At 39.7% G+C, this 21,344-nt stretch overlaps 1 protein-coding gene across 1 annotated transcript in view; it reads left to right on the top strand.

Annotated features, from left to right (window-relative positions):
* Positions 1 to 21,344, top strand: part of LOC133560173 (protein sidekick-1-like) — an 849,418-nt gene that overhangs the window by 737,137 nt on the left and 90,937 nt on the right. Inside the window, exons 24-27 of the mRNA XM_061912393.1 lie at positions 7,029 to 7,179; positions 10,583 to 10,820; positions 10,991 to 11,106; positions 18,568 to 18,754. Coding sequence (XP_061768377.1) covers positions 7,029 to 7,179; positions 10,583 to 10,820; positions 10,991 to 11,106; positions 18,568 to 18,754 — 692 coding nt within the window. The remainder of the gene's footprint in view (positions 1 to 7,028; positions 7,180 to 10,582; positions 10,821 to 10,990; positions 11,107 to 18,567; positions 18,755 to 21,344) is intronic.

Raw genomic sequence — 21,344 nt, 5'->3', positions numbered from 1 at the left:
ACACTGTAATATAGTATTAAATGTTTAAAATATATATATATAATATATATATATATATATATATATATATATATATATATATTAGATAGTACTTTATTTATTCCGTCAGGAGAGTTCCTTCAGGAAAATTTAAATTTTCAGCACAATCCCATTCAAAATCAGACAAACATTACAGGGAGACAGAACAGGATCGCTGACGGGTCTGCCGGCTTCCAGCGCCCCTTACAAAAAAGATGACATACAGGTAAACAAGGGGGGGGAATAGAAGATTAAAATAAAATTTAAAAAATCGGTCTTAGCCTGGGCCCTGGAGTGGGGGTGCAGACTGAGGCCAAGGGAAAAACAACAACTCATAGCCATAGTACACATCCCTCTTACATGTGTGTAAGAGGGAAACATCAAACATCAAAGAACACAGAGGACATTAAAGACATTAAAGCAGCATATACAACCAGACACTTCCACATACAGCTATGAATAAAAAGTAAAATAAACATATACACTGTGGTGTATATATCTCTTGATTGGATTATCCAGAGAATAATGCTCGATACCGTGGTAGAGCGCAATATGTAGGTGTGGGAAAAATCACAAGACTACTTCATCTCTACAGAACTGTTTCATGAGGGGTTCCCTCAATCATCAGGAGATTTTAATGGAAGCATTCACATACAATGGTTTATGTAGTTTCCTTTTGCGTTCCTTTTGTTTCAGGGTGGAGGAAAAAGTGTGCTTTCCACCGCATCCTTCTTAGGAAGTTTTCCGTCTTTTCTATGAGTCTTTGCCTGTAGTCCTTCTGCGCGGGTATGGGAATGTTCTTCGTGGAGTAGTCGATGCTGAATTTTTCCATTTCGGATTGTCGTACAGTGCTCAACAAATATCAATTTGGAGCGGGATATGTCTTGATTGGAAACTCGTTGGGAGTTTCCTCCTCTCCCAGCTTGCTAGCCTCAACCTGAACCTTGGTATTTACCGTGATGACGCACTGGCAGTGTGCCGCGCCTCGCCAAGGAGCAGCGAGAACACCAAGAAGCGCATATGCCAAATCTTCAAAGAAAACGGCCTACGGATCACGATTGAAGCCAACAAGCAAACCGTCAACTTCCTTGACGTCACTTTTAACCTGAGAAATAACAGCTACCGATCATTCACGAAATCCAACACAACACTCCAATACGTGCACCATGACAGCAACCACCCACCCACCACCACGAAAAGAATACCTACCGGAATTAATAAAAGGCTATCGATGCTGTCATCTAGCAAAGCTGAATTCAACCGAGCAACCCCCCTGTACCAGAAAGCGCTTGATGAAAGCGGATACAACTTCACCCTCACCTATGAACCCACTCCAGGAAACCAACCAAAAAAGAGCAGAAGACGAAACAACATCATCTGGTACAATCCGCCATTCAGCAAAAACGTCTCAACCAATATCGGCCACAAGTTCCTCACTCTGATCGACAAACACTTCCCCAAAGGCAACACCCTAAGAAAAATATTCAACAAGAACAACATTAAATAGAGCTACAGCTGTATGAATAACATACAACAAATCATTACAAACCACAACAAAGCAATTGCCCACCCCCAGACTAAACGACTCTGAAACCAATAAGGAATGTAACTGTCGCAAGAAACCTGATTGCCCTCTCAACGGAGGGTGCTTACAGACATCAGTCGTTTACCAAGCTAAAGTAACACGCAAGGACATTAACACATCCGACACGTACGTAGGGTTAACCGAAGGAGCGTTCAAAACAAGATGGAATAATCACAACGCCTCCTTTAGAAACCAGACTTTGCGGAATTCTACAGAACTCAGCAAACACATTTGGAACCTCAAGACAATAATTTGAATATTCAATAACATGGCAAATTCTTGCATCCAGCACACCTTACAACAGTGGTAATAAAAGATGCAACCTATGCAACCTATCATCCCTCAACAAGCGCAGTGAAATCATTTCAACATGCCGCCATAGACGGAAACACCTCCTAGGTAACACATGAGCCAATCACCACGCCCCTACGCCTGCCTGTACCCACCCACGCTGTGCCCTATATAAACCATTGTATGTGGATGCTTCCATTAAAATCTCCTGATGATTGAGGGAACCCCTCATGAAACAGTTCTGTAGAGATGAAGTAGTCTTGTGATTTTTCCCACAACTATATATATATATATATATATATATACTGTATATTTATATGTACATACAGTATATACTGTATATATTTTATATAAATAATATCACTAAATTTCAAAATAAATATATATACTGTGTATATATGTATGTGTGTGTGTGTCTGTGTGCGCATGTGTGTGTGTGTGTGTGTAAATATACACACACATAAATGTATTTGTGTGTATATATATATATATATATATATATATATATATATATATATATATATAATATATATATATATATATATATATATATATAAGTATATATATATATATATATGTCTTGATTGGATTATCCAGAGAATAGTGCTCAATACCGTGGTAGAGCGGTAGAAAAGACGGAACACTTCCTAAGAAGGATGCGGTGGAAAGCACACTTTTTCCTCCACCCTGAAACAAAAGGAACGCAAAAGGAAACTTACGGATTCAAATCTACCAAGAACCCACCCACAGTCAAGGAATTAAAGGACTTTGAGAACGACATGCTCAAAATGATACAATCAGTCAAATTTAAGCCAGCCCGCAACCCATTCCTCACCAAGCTGAAAAATGACACGGAGCGCATCAAGAAAGTAAGCAACCTCATCATTGCCGCCGATAAAACCACAAACTTCTACAGAATGGACATACCAGAACATAACTCTTTACTGGACAAAAGCATCACCAAATCATACAAAAAAGCGCAACCCAACACTTTACAGAACATCCACCTGGAAAACAAGCGGATCGCAACCGAACTGGACATTGAGGACAGGGTGGACGCCACAGCCAACAAAGAAGCCTTCATCACATTGAAGGACCACAAACCCAACTTCGCAAATAACCCAACATGCCGACTAATAAACCCAACTAAATCCGAAATAGGAAAAATCAGCAAAATAATCCTGGACAGAATCAACGCAAAAATCAAGGACAAAACACCACTCAACCAATGGAGAAATACAGCAGCAGTAATCAAATGGTTTAACAACATCCAAGACAAACAACAACACAACTTTATCTCCTTCGACATCGAAGAATTTTACCCTTCCATCACGCAAGACCTACTGACCCAAGCACTAAACTTCGCCTCGGACTACGACTCAATCACGGGCAACGAAAGAAACATCATCATCCACGCAAAGAACTCCATACTCATCCACAACAGTACACCATGGCAAAAAAAGAACAATTCAACATTTGACGTTACTATGGGGAGTTTTGACGGAGCAGAAACGTGCGAACTCGTTGGGAGTTTCCTCCTCTCCCAGCTTGCTAGCCTCAACCTGAACCTTGGTATTTACCGTGATGACGGACTGGCAGTGTGCCGCGCCTCGCCAAGGAGCAGCGAGAACACCAAGAAGCGCATATGCCAAATCTTCAAAGAAAACGGCCTACGGATCACGATTGAAGCCAACAAGCAAACCGTCAACTTCCTCGACGTCACTTTCAACCTGAGAAATAACAGCTACCAACCATTCACGAAACCCAACACAACACTCCAATACGTGCACCATGACAGCAACCACCCACCCACCACCACCAAAAGAATACCTACCGGAATTAATAAAAGGCTATCGATGCTGTCATCCAGCAAAGCTGAATTCGACCAAGCAACCCCCCCGTACCAGAAAGCACTTGATGAAAGCGGATACAACTTCACCCTCACCTATGAACCCACTCCAGGAAACCAACCAAAAAAGAGCAGAAAACGAAACAACATCATCTGGTACAATCCGCCATTCAGCAAAGACGTCTCAACCAACATCGGCCGCAAGTTCCTCACTCTGATCGACAAACACTTCCCCAAAGGCAACACCCTAAGAAAAATATTCAACAAGAACAACATTAAATTGAGCTACAGCTGTATGAATAAGATGCAACAAATCATTTCAAACCACAACAAAGCAATTGCAAAAGGACTGCCTACCCCCAGACTAAACGACTCTGAAACCAATAATGAATGTAACTGTCGCAAGAAACCTGATTGCCCTCTCAACGGAAGGTGCTTACAGACATCAGTCGTTTACCAAGCAAAGGTAATACGCAAGGACATTAACACATCCGACACGTACGTAGGATTAACCGAAGGAGCGTTCAAAACAAGATGGAATAATCACAACGCCTCCTTTAGAAACCAGACTTTGCAGAATTCTACAGAACTCAGCAAACACATTTGGAACCTCAAAGACAATAATGTTGAATATTCAATAACATGGCAAATTCTTGCATCCAGCTCACCTTACAACAGTGGTAATAAAAGATGCAACCTATGCTTAAAAGAGAAACTGTTTATTATATATCATCCAGATCTATCATCCCTCAACAAGCGCAGTGAAATCATTTCAACATGTCGTCACAGACGGAAACACCTCCTAGGTAACACATGAGCCAATCACCACACCCTACGCCTGCCTGTACCCACCCACTCTGTGCTCTATATAAACCATTGTATGTGAATGCTTCCATTAAAATCTCCTGATGATTGAGGGAACCCCTCATGAAACAGATCTATAGAGATGAAGTAGTCTTGTGATTTTTTTTCCCACACCTACATATATATATATATATATATATATATATATATATATATATATATATATATATATATATATATATATATGCTCCAGCGACCCCAAGCAGGAGAAGCAGTAGAAAATGGATGGATTAATATATGTGTATATATATATATATATATATATATATATATATATATATATATATGTATGTATGTATGTATGTATATATATGTATGTATATATATATATATATATATATATATATATATATATATATATATATATATAATATATAATATATAATCTTAACTCAATGTGGCCCCTGAGTCCAAAAATTTGGGACCCCTGATTTAGGCTAAACAGTGAGTAGAATATGCAAAAAAAGTTTTTTAAATAAACCATCAATAGAGTGAAACAAAAATTTTTTTAGTTTTGTTTCATTTTTCCTTATCATCAAATTATCCATTGAAGTTGTTTGTTGACATTTTAAAGGCCTACTGAAATGAGATTTTCTTATTTAAACGGGGATAGCAGGTCCATTCTATGTGTTATACATGATCGTTTCGCGATATTGCCATATTTTTGCTGAAAGGATTTAGTAAAGAACAGCGACGATAAAGTTCGCAATTTTTGGTGCTGATAAAAAAGGCTTGTCTTTACCGGAAGTCGCAGACAATGACGTCACAAGGGTGAGGGCTCCTCACGTCCTCACAATGTTTTTAATGGGAGCCTCCAGCAGCAAGAGTTATTCGGACCGGGAAAACGACAATTTTCCCCATTAATTTGAGCGAGGATGAAAGATTTGTGGATGATGATATTGATAGCGAAGGACTAGAAAAAATAAATAAATAAAAAGCGACAGCTCCGGGCGGCGGCAGTGTGAGCGTTTCAGATGTAATTAGACACATTTACTAGGATAATTCTGGAAGATCCCTTATCTGCTTATTGTTTTAATAGTGTTTTAGTGAGATTATAAAGACATACCTCGAGGTCGGATGGCTGCGGTGAACACGCAGTGTCTCAGAGACAAGCCGAGGAGCCAAGCTAACAGCTGCCTTTTAAACAGTTACTGTAGGAGGACGAATATTCCAATGATGTCTCCGGTAAGCTATATATCACAATTTTCCCATCCAAAAACATGCTGGATGACGTAGAGAAACATGTTCGCTTGACCGCTCTGTGTTAAAAACAAAGAAACACCGGCTGCGTCTCGGTGCTAAAAACAGCTGCAATACACCGCTTTCCACCAACATCATTCTTCTTTACAGTCTCCATTATTAATTGAACAAATTGCAAAAGATTCAGCAACACAGATGTCCAAATTACTGTGTTATGCGATGAAAAGAGACAACTTTTAACCGTAACTGGTGCTGAGCTAATATTTCCTGGCAGTCCGTGACGTCATGCGGACGTGTCATCATTCTGCAAAGTTTTCAACAAGAAACTCTGCGGGAAATTTAAAATTGCAATTTAGTAAACTAAACCGGCCGTATTGGCATGTGTTGCAATGTTAATATTTCATCATTGATATATAAACTATCAGACTGCGTGGTCGGTAGTAGTGGCTTTCAGTAGGCCTTTATATTATAGTAATAATATGTAGTAGAGGTAATTATTATTATTACATTTTCAATATTGTTTTTACTTTAACTATTATTATTATTTCAATGTGTGTGAAAATGTTCATTGTTAATACCGTGTTTCTACTGTTTACGTCACTAATCGCTGTTGTTATTATTAATATCATTACTATTATTATTATTATTTTTACTGGTGTCACATTGTTTTATATTGTGTCTGCCGATGAAGTTATTTTGTTGTTGTTGTCATACCTCTCCGTCTTATCCCCCGAAATTTTCCCTCTGTCTCAATCCGGTTGCACCAAATACTAAATATATCCAAACATCAAAGAAAGTGAAATACTAATAATGCAACAAGAGATATAACCCAAACTTCTCTTTGTTAAGTAAATCTGTACAGCATATACGTGCATCTACATCAACAATATTATTTGTCTATGTGGCTGGACCGGACAGGTAAAAAAAAACAAAAAAAGAGTTTTAATCAGTTTTAATTAAATGGAAATATTTTAAATCCATTATAGGTTGAAAAAAATCAATTATATGAATTGCTTCAATGTTTTTGTTATTTGTGTTGTATATTAATATTTAAATTACAATGCTATAATATAGCTGGGTTGAAAACACAAACGCTATTTATTCCTTATTGAGCTCACGTTTTCTACTCTTCATTAAAGCTTCACAAGTTGTTATCAGCAGCAGCCCTCTGACATTATTTCAGACACGTGTCGAATGAGCTTTGCTGTGCGTTCCCTCCAGGTTTAAGATGCAGCAGGTGAACATCGTGGGTTCCAGTCCCCTCAGCGCCCCCTCCAGGCTGATCCAAACCTTGCAGGCGGCCCCAGACACGCCCCCTTCCAACCTCACCTTGCTGTCTGCTACACAGACCAGCCTTTGCTTCAGCTGGAAGGTACAGGGATACAAACTAGTCCACTCCTTCTTCTGACTGATGGGGAGTGTGTGAGCCGTGTGTATTGTAATTGTGTGTGTGTGCGTGTGCGCGCGTGTGTGTGTGTGTGCGTGTGCGTGCATGCGTGGGTGCATGCATTTACCAGTATCAGTGTCTTCTAACCTGTAATCAACAACTCCCTTCCTTCCACAAAGCTGTCATATCACTCCGTCTCTGCAAAGCATCACAATATTTTCATTTTATCTGTTTTTTTCCCCTCCCTCGTCCTCTTTTATCATTGCGTACATTTGGACTTCCTTCATTTTGGAATTGGAATGTAAGAAACGGCCTGTCAAATCAAACATAGACAGCAGGTAGTTAACTACATGTGCGGGATTGCAATGTCTCTTTAATCGCCATTACATTTTCAGCTACGTTGTTAATTTTTAAAGGCAAATAAGCTCATTTATTGTTGCAACCTATTCCCACTACCTACCGTATTTTACGGACTAAAGAGTTCATCAACTAAATTTAAGAAGAAAAAAATATTTTACCATAAATTAGCCGCACCACTCTATAAGCCACATATATGAAATTAGTTATTTACAAAAAAATATTTTAAGAGGTGGCGACCTGTCCAGGTTGTACCCCGCCTTCCGCCCAATTGTAGCTGAGATAGGCACCAGCAACCCCCTGCGAACCCAAAGAGAATAAGCCGTTGAAAATGGATGAATGGATATTTATTTACATACCTTAACTGTTTCCAAACAAGTGTCTCTAACACGGCAGTAAAACGTCCGATTAAACAAAACAGACATCATCATCATGGACCCACTAGCTGCGGAAGCTAGCTCTCCAACCTAACTCCCCGATTTTACCGAGGGATTTGTGAAACTGAAACAACACAAAAAGAATGCCATTGTTAGTTAATAATACTAATACAGACGCTAAGTGTGTTAGCATATTAGCTAATGCTAACGCTGCTAGCATTATTACACTACGATAGCATGTACAAATATGCATGAAAACACTTCGCCACACATTGGACAGTTTAGTAAGTATGAAGTGTTTTAGTTATATTGTAAAACTTACAAATGTTGCTTGTAGTAATGAATGAAGAATCCATACAGGTAAAAAAGTTATGGACGACAAGAAGACGTAATGGCACTTGAACTTCCGGTTTAAAGCACTAAACCGAAGGAAATATTGTAGACGTTCACCCCACAGCATCTGCGGTGGGCAAACTCATCCAAAAGATGGCGCCATAGCACAAACAATAAGACACCTTTTCAAACTATTTGAAAAAAAAACATAGCCGTTAGCTAACAAAAATCTATATAGCGGTTGCACCGTTTGCAGGATTCAAAGCGTAGAGAAAAGGTTGCGGCTTATAGTCCGTAATACACAGTATATATGTTCAGATGATCCTCTAAGAAGTGCACAATGCGTCATACACTCATAAGTGGCCTCGGGAGCTCTTTTGGGTAGGATGTAATAAATAATGGCACAGCGGCGAAATTGAGGTGACAGTGCATAAAGGGGAAGAAAAGGGGAGGTGCGCATGAGGTGACGGTGACAGGAAATGAGAGAGGAAGCGAGGACAAAGACGATGATGAAGGGTGAAGAAGACATCGAGAAGAAGAAGAAGATGATCAGGGGATGCAAAGTCAAAGGGGAGAAGATTGTAAAAGGATTTTTAAGACCTGCTTAGAGTCCGACCCCATCATGTCTTTCAAATGACCATTTTCTAAAGTGTGCTTTCTTTACTGTGTCCTTTATGTGACAATGTAGACTCCTGTGCAGCAGTACCTCATCTTGGGAGCTTCATTGGTTGTGGGACAGAGCTCATTCAAAACACTCAAATAAGTGTTGCCCATTGAAATCAGTTATAGTATTTTATCTGTTTTAATGGCAAAATAATAGTTTGTACTGTAACACCTGTAAGGTGTATTGAAATGGAAAGTGTGTTACAAATAAAATATTTTCTTTATCATTTATTATTTCTGGCGCCGTGCTGTGGCGGCCTACTCTGTTCAGCGGTCCTTGAATGCACCGTAAAAACACCTCTGTCTTGTATACCTCCGAGTAATGAGATAACTCTGTCCTAAAAGAGCATAGTTTGTAGGTTCAATGTGCACAATAAATTATCTTAGTTGCGCAGACAGTGATGTGTTTGGAATGGTGTATTTATTTTTAATGGTGAAAGACAGTAATGTCTCTTGTTTTCATCTTAGCAGTTAAGCTAGTGAGCTGGTGCCACTCTGTCAGTTTATCAAAGTGTAGTTATCAATCACGGTTTTTCCATCATCCATCCATCCATCCATCCATTTCCTACCGCTTATTCCCTTTTGGGGTCGCGGGGGGCGCTGGTGCCTATCTCAGCTACAGTCGGGCGGAAGGCGGCGTACACCCTGGACAAGCCTCCACCTCATTATTTCTTTAGAACAGTAATAATAATAATAATAATAATAGATTTTATTTGTAAAAAAAAAAGCACTTCACGTTGAGTGAACAACCTCAAAGAGCCACAGTGTATAAAAAATAGTAATAATAATAAAAAGATAATAAAATAAATAAAATATAACTAGAAACAGCCCAATAGCTAGAACCAGCATGCATATGTATAAAAAGTTTTTTTTTTTTTAAAGATGGGTTTTTAAGCCTTTTTTAAAAACATCCACAGTCTGAGGTACCTTCAGGTGGTCAGGGAGAGCGTTCCAAGTAATACTAACTGCTGGGCATTTTACCGTGGTTATCTTTATTACTGTTTATCGCTTTGCATGTTACCCATCATGCTTTGTAGTGGCCTCAGATGGAGTAATTTTGACAGGTGTAAGGTTCTTAGAGGTTTTTATAATTTCCACATGGTGCAGTGGGTAAGTTACGTTGTCATTTTTGTGTTGACGTGTATTTTTTGCCTTGATGTGTTATTTATATTTTATAGTTGCACTATGGGCGAGAAAGGTTGTGCTACATATAAATATATGCTCTTTTTTAAAGACAGTATACAACTGTCTGGGGGCTGGTGTGTGTTTTATCTATATACAGTCGCATTCAAAAGTTTACATATATTTGTATAAAAATTTCATGTCATGGCTGACTTGAGTTTCCAATACTTTCTACAACTCTTTATTTTTTGTGATAGAGTGATTGGAGCACATACTTGTTGGTCACAAAATACATTCATGAAGTTTGGTTCTTTTATGAATTTATTATGGTTCTACTGAAAATGTGAGCAAATCTGCTGGGTCAAAAGTATACATACAGCAATGTTAATATTTGGTTACATGTCCCTTGGCAAGTCTCACTGCAATAAGGCGCTTTTGGTAGTCATCCACAAGCTTCTGGCAAGCTTCTGGTTGAATTGTTGACCACTCCTCTTGACTAAATTGGTGCAGCTCAGCTAAATTTGTTGGTTTTCCAGCCTCTCCCAGAGTCTGAGTACAACAGCAGTCCCGAGACGGTGGGCTACCGGCTTCGTTTGCGGAGGCCAGATGGTCTCGCTGAGGATCGGACCGTGGAGGTAGAAGGGGCAGGCGCTGGCAAGGTCACCGTGGAGGGCCTGGCTCCTTGGACGTACCACCAAGCCCAAATACAATCCTACAATTCCATCGGACCCGGGCCGTGGAGCGCCACGGTCACAACGCGCACTGCAGACTCTGGTAAGACCTTCTGACTCCTGCCTCCTCAAGTCCTCAACACTCTGCTTCTGACTCAGTGAGGAAAAGACTGACAGCAGGACGGTGGAGGCGATAAAGTTGAAGATTGATTCCTAGCGTGAAGTAGCACTGAGTCAAATAAGTGTATGTGTGTGTGTGTGTGTGTTCTACAGTCCCATCAGACTCGCCTGTCGGTGTGACTGCCGATGCTGTGAGCTCCTCCAAAATTCTCCTCACGTGGTCTCCTGTCCCTCAGGCAAAGCGAAATGGGGACATCCTGGGATACAAGGTGCATATAACACACACACATGGAATTTTCACTCGACCACTTCAAACCATTACCACCCCCAATACTTAGACACACACACACACACACACACACACACCGTCTCCCCTGAGTCACCCAGACATCCAGACTTTCACAGTTTTGCAAAAAAAAAAAAAGCCTAATATGATGTAATGTCCGGTAAGTCCAGTGTACGAGCTGCTGAGAGCCCCTAGCTGCTAGAAGGACCGACTAAATGCATGCTTAGTGTTTCATGTTTAATGCCATCTCATGCAATCACACTGAATGAGAAAGTTCTCTTTTTTTAAATGACCAGGCAATGTTTTAAGTAGCATTTACACATTCTTAACGTTAAAAAACTAGTTCAGCTCTGGCAAATACTTTTACAGTTTTGAATGTGAGTCTACTTGTTAAGGCTGCGTCTTCTTTTGGAATAGGTGTTGCATATGTAAACACAAAAAAAACACAGAAAAAGCAAATCACCTTGCTGAGAAACCCATTGTTTGCTTGCACGTCATCCAGTATAACAACGTTATGCACCTCTAAAAGTGTTTTCACAATTTTTTTTTTTTTTTTGTCTTGAGCAAATCGAAATGTTTTCGTCTGGGCCTAGGCAAAACGGTTTTATTAATATTAGTATTTTCAATTCAAATGTTAGGGCCTTATGGGGATTCTAAGGACACAAAAACATTTGCCAACAGGTGAGAAAAGTGGGTTTTGCATAGCTAAAATCACATTAATTACATTAAGCACTCTAATCCGATTTAATATTTCTCAATGACACACGCCAAATATCTTTGTCAATTAAGACAATCTGTCCAAAAATGAGGTGGGTGCAGTTTATAATTAGATGCGCGCTATAGCCCGGAAGTGACGGTCATTTTATTTAGGTATGTGACGATTAGGGATGTGTACAGAATCTGGTACTTTTTTGGCAGTGACCGAATCCAGTTGGTCATATTACGATTCACGTCAAATCCAACGGTGCCATGTTACGGTACCTGGGTTGTGCGTGATGCCAACTCAGACAGTTCTTCGCACTTCAGCACCTGGCGATCACTCCAGCATCAGTGAAAGCGGACTAGGTAATGTTGCAATTTTCAATGCTAACAAAGTAATTCACTCAAAAAACGCTGCATTGTAAGTTAAGTACGTCTCCACTTTTCTAAAAATGCTCTCGCCTGATGCTAATATACATTGGCTTTGCTATTGACATGTTAATCATGAGCATTAGCGATTTTACATGGCGATATCAGCACCTCCAAGTTTGTTCATGAAAACTACCACCAAGATGCAGGTTACAATCAAACAGCTGGTGCGTGATAAGTACAATATTTACAGTATTGACACTTTTTAGGGCGCAACCAAATACACACCATAAACTATACACTACTGCCTTCTAACGTCTTGAACTTGCAAATGTAATTACAACTTAATGTCATACTAGCAAATTATAATATGATGATAATAAAACATGATATAACAACTACATAGCAGTTGTCATTATCAGCTATTTTTTCTTGGTAGTAGTGTCATGTTTGTGGCGCAATCAAAAATAATTTTTTAATAGTTTTTGCTATTTAAGATCAGCATCGCATTAATGTTGGGTACAAGGGGAGTAAACGGCACAGACAACAAGGGGCGTAGTATAGCTCTATGATTTATTTATATATATATTTATATCTATATATATATATATATATATATAAATAAAATAACAAAACAATAATATTAATAAACAAGGGAATAGAGTGGGACAAAAATCCAAGGGTGTATGGTGTGAGACTATGTGTAGGAACTAATGAGTGTTACCAGGAGTGTTGAACGAGAGGTGAGGAAGTCCGGGGGGGGACAGGACCAGCTTGGAGATCCGTGAGCAGGCGGGTAGTCAGGGCGATAGAGAGGCGTCAAATGTCCGTGTCCAAGCGGGAGGTTGAGATCCAAGAGGCAGTCATGGAAACAAAGGGAACAAGGAAAGACGAGACACACAGCCTCGTCAACGCGGGAACGGAGGACACAACAATCAATACGACGAGAAAGAAAACACGGAGAGCAAGGAGTGCGCATAGAGCTTGAGATGTAGGCTTACTGTACGGGAACAGATGATTACGTTCTGGCCCGGAACGTAGGTCTGCACTGGCTTAAGAAGCCCAGGAAGATCATCAACAACAGGTGCGCTGAGTGCTGATTGATTGCAGCTGCTTGTGGCACTAGGCTTGTCCCGAGGTGCGCTCCGCGGGGCTCATTGATGAATGCGCAGCGGCATGCGCTTGCGCCGTGACAATTAAAGACATAATATTTTTGCTAATATTACGGCGGACATCATGTCAGTATGATGCTATATGCGCTAATCTTAATGGAAAATGTGGTCTTTTTCTGGCGAAACACTTTTGGTCCACTGGCGCTGCCAAAATCAACCAAGACTGAAAGTCCTTACGTGGGGCTCTAAAAGCTATAAGTGGGCGGAATATGTTTAAAGCACATTGGACAGTTAGCATAAACGTCTCTGTTAATTAATGACTTTTTCAAAGTAATTTTCCAACAAGGAAAATAAACAAATACATGTGCTCTTTTTGTTTTCAACCACCCTGATCCTCTGTTATGTTGCTGTTCACAGCCTCCCACACTTTCCCCTGAGGATTTATCTGCATGTACTTTATTGTTTGATCCCGGAGTAAAGAGACAACACGTAGCGGTTTGTTTCTGTTTTTGCGACACGGCACGTCTCTTTTTTTTGAGCGCAACACGACGAGGAACAAAAACATTCCCGCTAATGTGAAAGTGAAATTGTGTACGGCGTCTTAATCCGCGCGCTCTGACCAGACAGCGGAACAAAAGCAGGGAATAAAGGGGATTTCTCCTCACTCGTGTTGACATGCTTGTGTTAATATGCAAAGTAACTCCTCAAGCAGCATCATCTCTTGTTTTGAGCTCGAAAAATGCAGCTTATATAATGCGTTAGCCCCGAGCACATGGCACACTTATGGCTCTCCCTCGTGAGAGGAGCACACTGAAGCACTCAGCGTGCCCGCTGCTACTCGCTATTAGAGCCTGAAAAGTTCTCCTGCCACCTGCCACCAGCAGCTTCTGACTTTTTCTTCTGTACTTCCATCAAGGCAGGACTGACATTTATTCTCTTGGCAAGCTGTCTTGGGTGAGGCAGAACATTTGAGAGGCTTGAGGAGAAGTTTCCGGCACATATTCTTTGAACTGCGATGCGTTCAGGACCTGTGTGTCGTGATGGTTTCTTCTCCAGGAAAAATGTCCAACAATAGATAGCTCAGACTGGAGTCCATTGCTTTTGAGTATGACAACTGTGTGCTGTCGCTGAGCTGCAACAGGTGGTAAATCATCATGAAAACACCCGATCAGCATTAAATATGCTTTACATACTACTTAGATTCACTTTTATGATTTAAAGCGATCTAATACAAGAGTTGCTCTAGAATAGGGGTCGGCAACCCAAAATGTTGAAAGAGCCATACTGGACCAAAAATTCAAAAACAAATCCGTCTGGAGCCGCCAAAAATTAAAAGCCATATAGATATATACAGATAGTGTCATGAGATATAAATTGAATTATGAGGACTTAAAGCAGTGGTTCCCAAAGATCTGGGGGGGGCGGTGAGGAAGAAGGGGGCGGTAGGGGGGCGGCAGTCCGAAGTCGAAGTCAGAAGTTCGAACGTTTGTGTGACAATTTGTACACAACACGTGCAGCAGGACGAGTCAGTGGACGACGCATCAGGGTCTGGTTACCACACGCCGCTCTGGCCCAGTCAGATCCGACAGCATAGACTACAAAAGCAAAAGCTCAAGTTTGTAATTTCAAGCTAGTAATGTTCAGAATTTTATCTTATAATAAAAACCGCATTCTGGCTGTCAACATCATCTTGAGTTCAAGTCAACATGAAATTGGGGACTCGCCAGAACGCGTCGTGTTGTGTTGTGTAGAGCTGGTTAGGGTGGTGCATTCACTGATATATATTGTTACGAATGTATATGACTTTGTACCTGTGTGTGCATGTGTGTGTGTGCATGTGTGTGTGTGTGTGTGTGTGTGTGTGTGTGTGTGTGTGTGTGTGTGTGTGTGTGTGTGTGTGTGTGCGTATATGCATGTTCGCGCGTGTGTCATCGTGTGGGTGGCGAGGGTGGCGTGCCTTAGATCACGTCCGCCACCATTTTCTGTGAGTAAATGGAAGAAAATGAATACGTAAATTGTGTTTTATTTGTGAAATACACATTTGTGTTTAACCTTTCTCTTTTCAAATTGCAGCATACCAAATATCAAGAAAGAGGTGTTTGTTTCCATATGTGTCTGTGTGTGTGGGGAGGTTGCTAGGAATTCACTGGGGAGCCAAGGGGGCGCCAGCCTGCAAAACTTTGGGAACCATTGACTTAAAGGAAACTAAATGAGCTCAAATATACCTACAAATGAGGCATAATGATGCAATATGTACATATAGTTAGCATGTTAGCATCGATTAGCTTGCAGTCATGCAGGGACCAAATATGTCTGATTAGCACTCCACACAAGTCAATAACAAAACTCACCTTTGTGCATTCATGCACAACGTTGAAAGTTTGGTGGACAAAAGGAGACAGAAAAAGAAGTGGCATAAAACGAGTCTTTGAAAGTCGGAGAAAGTTATACATGTAAACAAACTACGGTGAGTTCAAGGACCGCTAAAATGAGTAGGACAAGATGGCGCTGGCCAAATATTCAAATCAGTAAAGCATGTTTAATACAAACAGTGTGCTTTATAACAAATAGGGAGATTTGTGTCATGTTTGTCCTCTTATAGAAACCATAATAAAACAAAAAATATGTTTTTTCCCCCTCATCTTTTGAAAAAGCTCCAGAGAGCCACTAGTGCGGCGCCAAAGGTGCCGCATGCGGCTCCAGAGCCGCGGGTTGCCGACCCCCTGGTCTAAAACATGGTTCGGCAACCCAAAACATTGAAATAGCCATAATCTGTCTGGAGCCGCAAAAAATTAGGCAACACGTGACGTAAGTGTCTATAGTAGCTATATTAGCCTACTATCAAAATGACTTTAAAAGTCTTATATAAGTGTTATAATGAAGACAACACATGATGTAAGTGTGTATATTAGCTATAATAGCCTACTATCAAAATGACTATAAAAGTCTTATATACGTGTTATAATGAAGGAAACACGATGTAAGTGTCCATATTCGCTATATTAGCCTACTATCAAAAAAATGAGGCATAACAATGCAATATGTACATACAGCTAGCCTAAAAAGCATGTCAGCATTGATTATCTTGCAGTCATGCACTGGCTAAATATGCCTGATTAGCACTCCAATAACATCAACAGTATTACCGCACAGTATAAAACGTTTGGTGGACAAAATGAGAAGGAGTGGAAGATCTCACATGTAAACAAACTCTTGCGTCACAGTCCACAGTATGGTGGGTTTAAGAACCACCAAAATTAGTAGTACAAAACGATGTCCACTAAATACTCATATCAGTGAAGCATACACACAAACATATTAAACATTTATAACAATTGGAAAGGTTTGTGTCATATTTGTCCTCAAACAAAAAAATTCTTTTTCCCCCATCTTTTGAAAAATGCTCCAGGGAGCCACGAGGATGGCACTAAAGAGCTGCACGCGGGTTGTAGAATTTAACAAAACGTTTGGAATCTGCTCAACTTTTGACGTTGTTTTTTTTTCAAATGGTGACGTCAGTGGATATCTCCACATACAGTAGAGATTTACCCGAAGAGTTTTAGTTTGACACAGTAGCCAATGAGCTGCTTCTTTTCCTTCATCCTCTTGTTGTGGGGCAGACTGGCTGTTACATGCATATGCATCCTCCACTGTTTCCACTTCTAATGCAAATTAGCGTATAGTTCTAACACATCTGTCAGTAGTCTCGCTATGGAAGCGCTAAAATCTACAACGTGGCTGTTTGAAGGGGTCATCCATCCATCCATTTACTAACGCTTTTCCCTCTCTAATCATGATTTTTTTTTCTACATTTAAAACACTTCTTTGTGGTCTACATAACATGTAATGGTGGTTCCTTGGTCAAAATGTTGCATAGATTACATTTTACAGACCATCTTCAAGCTGCTTTCTGACTGTCTCTTCAGAAAAATGACCTGCACATGCATTAGGGTTAAATATGCACCAAATAATCTATATAGATGTGTTGTGCAATACATTGTGGTTGTTAGGGGTGTGGGAGAAAATCGATTTGAATACGAATCGAATTGAATATGTTGTGCGATACAGAATCGATTATCTTTTTTTTTTTTTAAATCGATTTTTTTTTTGTTTTATTTTATTTTTTTATCAATCCAACAAACCACTACACAGCAATACCATAACAATGCAATCCAATTCCAAAACCAAACCTGACCCAGCAACACGCAGAACTGCAATAAACAGAGCAATTGAAAGGAGACACAAACACAACACAAAACAAACCAAAAGTAGTGAAACAAAAATGAATATTATCAACAACAGTATCAATATTAGTTATAATTTCTGCATAGCAGTGATTAAATATCCCTCATTGACATTACCATTAGACATTTATAAAAATTTAAAAAAAGAACAATAGTGTCACAGTGGCTTACACTTGCATCGCATCTCATAAGCTTGACAACACACTGTGTCCAATGTTTTCACAAACATAAAATAAGTCATATTTTGGTTCGTTTAATAGTTAAAACAAATTACATTATTGCAATCAGTTGATAAAACATTGTCGTTAACAATTATAAAGGCTTTTTTTTTTTTTAAATCTACTACTCTGCTTGCATGTCAGCAGACTGGGGTGGATCCTGCTGGAATCCTATGTATTGAATGAATACAGAATCGTTTTGTTAATCATGAGCATTAGCAATTTTACATGGTGATATCAGCACCTCCAAGTTTGTTCATGAAAACTACCACCAAGATGCAGGTTACAATCAAACAGCTGGTGCCTGATAAGTACAATATTTACAGTATTGACACTTTTTAGGGCGCAACCAAATACACACCATAAACTATACACTACTGCCTTCTAACGTCTTGAACTTGCAAATGTAATTACAACTTAATGTCATACTAGCAAATTATAATATGATGATAATAAAACATGATATAACTAGATAGCAGTTGTCATTATCAGCTATTTTTCTTAAAATATCGGAAAAATATTGATTTAAATCGAGAATTGCGTTGAATCGAAAAAATCGATATATTATCGAATCGTGACCCCAAGAATCGATATTGAATCGAATCGCGGGACACCCAAAGATTCGCAGCCCTAGTGGTTGTCTACAGTGTTTTTATTTTTATTTTGCTAAATACAAAAAAATGTATACAGCTTTTATATTGGAGGTCATTAAATGGTGCAGCTGTTCCTAATGTTGTGACGGGTGATGGCATAAAATGTTATATAGTATAGTTCATTCATTTTTGCGGTGTTGTGTGTTCAGGTTTTGTACTCTGAGAAGGACTCAGAACGACCCCCCAGTGTTCTTGTGGCAGAAGGAGAGAGGAACATGTCGCTGCTTCTCATTGCGCTCCAAAAGTACACCGTATACTTGCTGCAGGTGCTGGCGTACACACGCTCGGGTGACGGACCCCCCAGCAGCGCGGTCCTCCTACAAACCAAAGAAGATGGTGAGACTTTCCAGTTTGTGTCTAAATGCTTGTATCTGTTCTCATCTCAAACCACATTCCTATCCTCACATAAAGTGGTCGAAATTCCAGATCAACTCATTTGTTTGCTTGAAGACACAACTATTGTCATTTTAAATAATGGAAAGTGAAAAACTCTACAAATTATGTATTTTCACAATGGATTTTTGAACTGTACTTTCCGAAAATTTGAGTACATTTCTGAATTTTATGAACTAAAGGTATTTAACTTTAGAATCCAACATACACAAAACAATTGGGACACAACACGCAATCACTGAATGGTTCACGTTGTTGCACTTTTTAATTTGGGGGCCACATTTTGGTAAAGGTACCAAATTGCATATGGATACTTTTCCAAATAAAGGGAACTATGAAAAAATTTGCTTTATTTTAACAGAAAATCTTACAATACATTAAACAAATGTTTCCTATTGCACTCAAATAACTATTTTCCTAGCTTAAAATATAAATGAAAAGGCATTAAACACATTGGACTTTTCTTGTTGCACTCAAAGAACAATTTACAATTTCCCATATTACATGTAATCTGCCATAATCAAGGAGTAGGTTAGAATAGAACAGAACATTTTACTGACATTATATTAAATGTTTCATGATTTATGATTCATGGTTGCCATTCCTGGTCTGTGCTTTAAGAAAAATACAATTATTAGTAAGTACTAAAAACCAAATCATGGATAAATGTACCCTAATAAACCATGCAGTGGGTAAAACACAAATTGTCCGAATTTGTTACAAAATATAGTCATTTCACTTCTATTAGTTGACGCTAATTGGGTGGTTTTAACTACACTAATATAAAACGCTAATATTTGGCATCAAGCCAAGCAGCTGTGTATGTGTCTACCTATCTTTATGTTATGTATCTACATGTGCACAGCTGCGGAGCTGGTTTAGTTATGAGAGCAGTGTGACTGTGAGTGGGCGATTAAAAGAGAGAAAGAGAAAGAGAGAGAGAATGTGTGCATTGCGCAGTAGAAGGATGAACGAGTCGTGTCGTGTTACCAGTCCTAAAATGTATTTCAATAGTTTTTATGGTGGCGCCGACACAATACACACGTCTTCAGCGAGGTGGCATGAACCGTATTTTCCGCACTATAAGGCGCACATTCAATGAATGGCCTATTTTAAAACTGTGTTCATATATAAGGCGCACCGCATTATAAGGCGCATAGATTAGATGCTACAGTAGAGGCTGGGGTTACGTTATGCATCCTTTAGATCATGGGTTTCAAACTCTGGCCCGCCGTGTAATTTAATTTGGCCCTTGAGGCAATAATAAATTAAAATTAGAGCTGGCCCGCCGGTGTTATACAGTGGCGGTGCCGCTGTATCAGCGCATTCAACGCTAATTCTCATACTTGCCAACCCTCCCGATCTTTCCAGGAGAATCACGAATTTCAGTGCAAACATTCTCCCGAATTTCCACCCGGACAACAATATTGGGGGCGTGCCTTAAAGGTACTGCTTTTAGCATCCTCTACAACCTGTCGTCACGTCCGCTTTTCCTCCATACAAACAGCGTGCTGGCCCAGTCACGTAATATATGCGGCTTCTACACACACACAAGTGAATGCAAGGCATACTTGGTCAACAGCCATACAAGTTACACTGAGGGTGGCCATATAAACAACTTTAACACTGTTACACCAAACTGTGAACCCTCACCAAACAAGAATGACAAACACATTTCGGGAGAACATCCGCACCGTAACTCAACATAAACACAACAGAACAAATACCCAGAACCCCTTGCAGCACTAACTCTTCTGGGACGCTACAATATACACCCGATTTTGCATGTAACTATAAGCCTTGCTTGTTCAATATTCAATGCAAAACTTGTTTGGGTGCCTATTAAAAGGTTAAGTTTTTCAACTTTGGCCCGCGGCTTTGTTCAGTTTAGAATTTTGGCCCACTCTGTATTTGAGTTTGACTCCCCTGCTTTAGATGGAGCTGCGCTAAAGGGAGTGTCAACAAAACAATCAGATAGGTCAGTCAAACTTTATTAATAGATTACAAACCAGCGTTCTGACAACACTGTTCACTCCCAAAATGAATAAACAGCAGTTTTATTATTTTCCTCGAATTAATAAACACGTAAAAAACAAACTGATACTGTTAGGGTAAATCAAAAGTTAATGTAATCACAATATTGTAACCGTCGAAATAGTGCAATGCAATAATATATCAATAACTCAATGTTGCTCAAACGATAATGTCACACAACACAACACACACAAAAAACATGTAAAGCTCACTTTATTAAGTTATTCCTCATCCACGAATCCCTCAAATTCTTCTTTTTCAGTGTCGAATCAAACAGTTGGGCGAACACGGCATCCAACATGCCAGGCTCCGTCTCGTCGAAGTCGTCATTAAACGAGTCAGTGTCGCTGCTGTTAATGTTCCATTTTCTCGCTGTTGCTCTATTCCCGTGTTCTACTGTGTGACTGATCGACTTGAGTTAAAACTCTTCGTCGTAAGCGTGTCTCTTTACATAAACACAGAAACGGCACGCCTCCCGCAGTCATATATTCCAACATGC

This window comes from Nerophis ophidion, linkage group LG01 (genome assembly GCF_033978795.1).
Source record: "Nerophis ophidion isolate RoL-2023_Sa linkage group LG01, RoL_Noph_v1.0, whole genome shotgun sequence".
Lineage (NCBI taxonomy): Eukaryota > Metazoa > Chordata > Actinopteri > Syngnathiformes > Syngnathidae > Nerophis > Nerophis ophidion.
The sequence above is the reverse complement of the archived record's forward strand: the minus strand, read 5'-3'. Positions and strand labels throughout refer to the sequence as shown.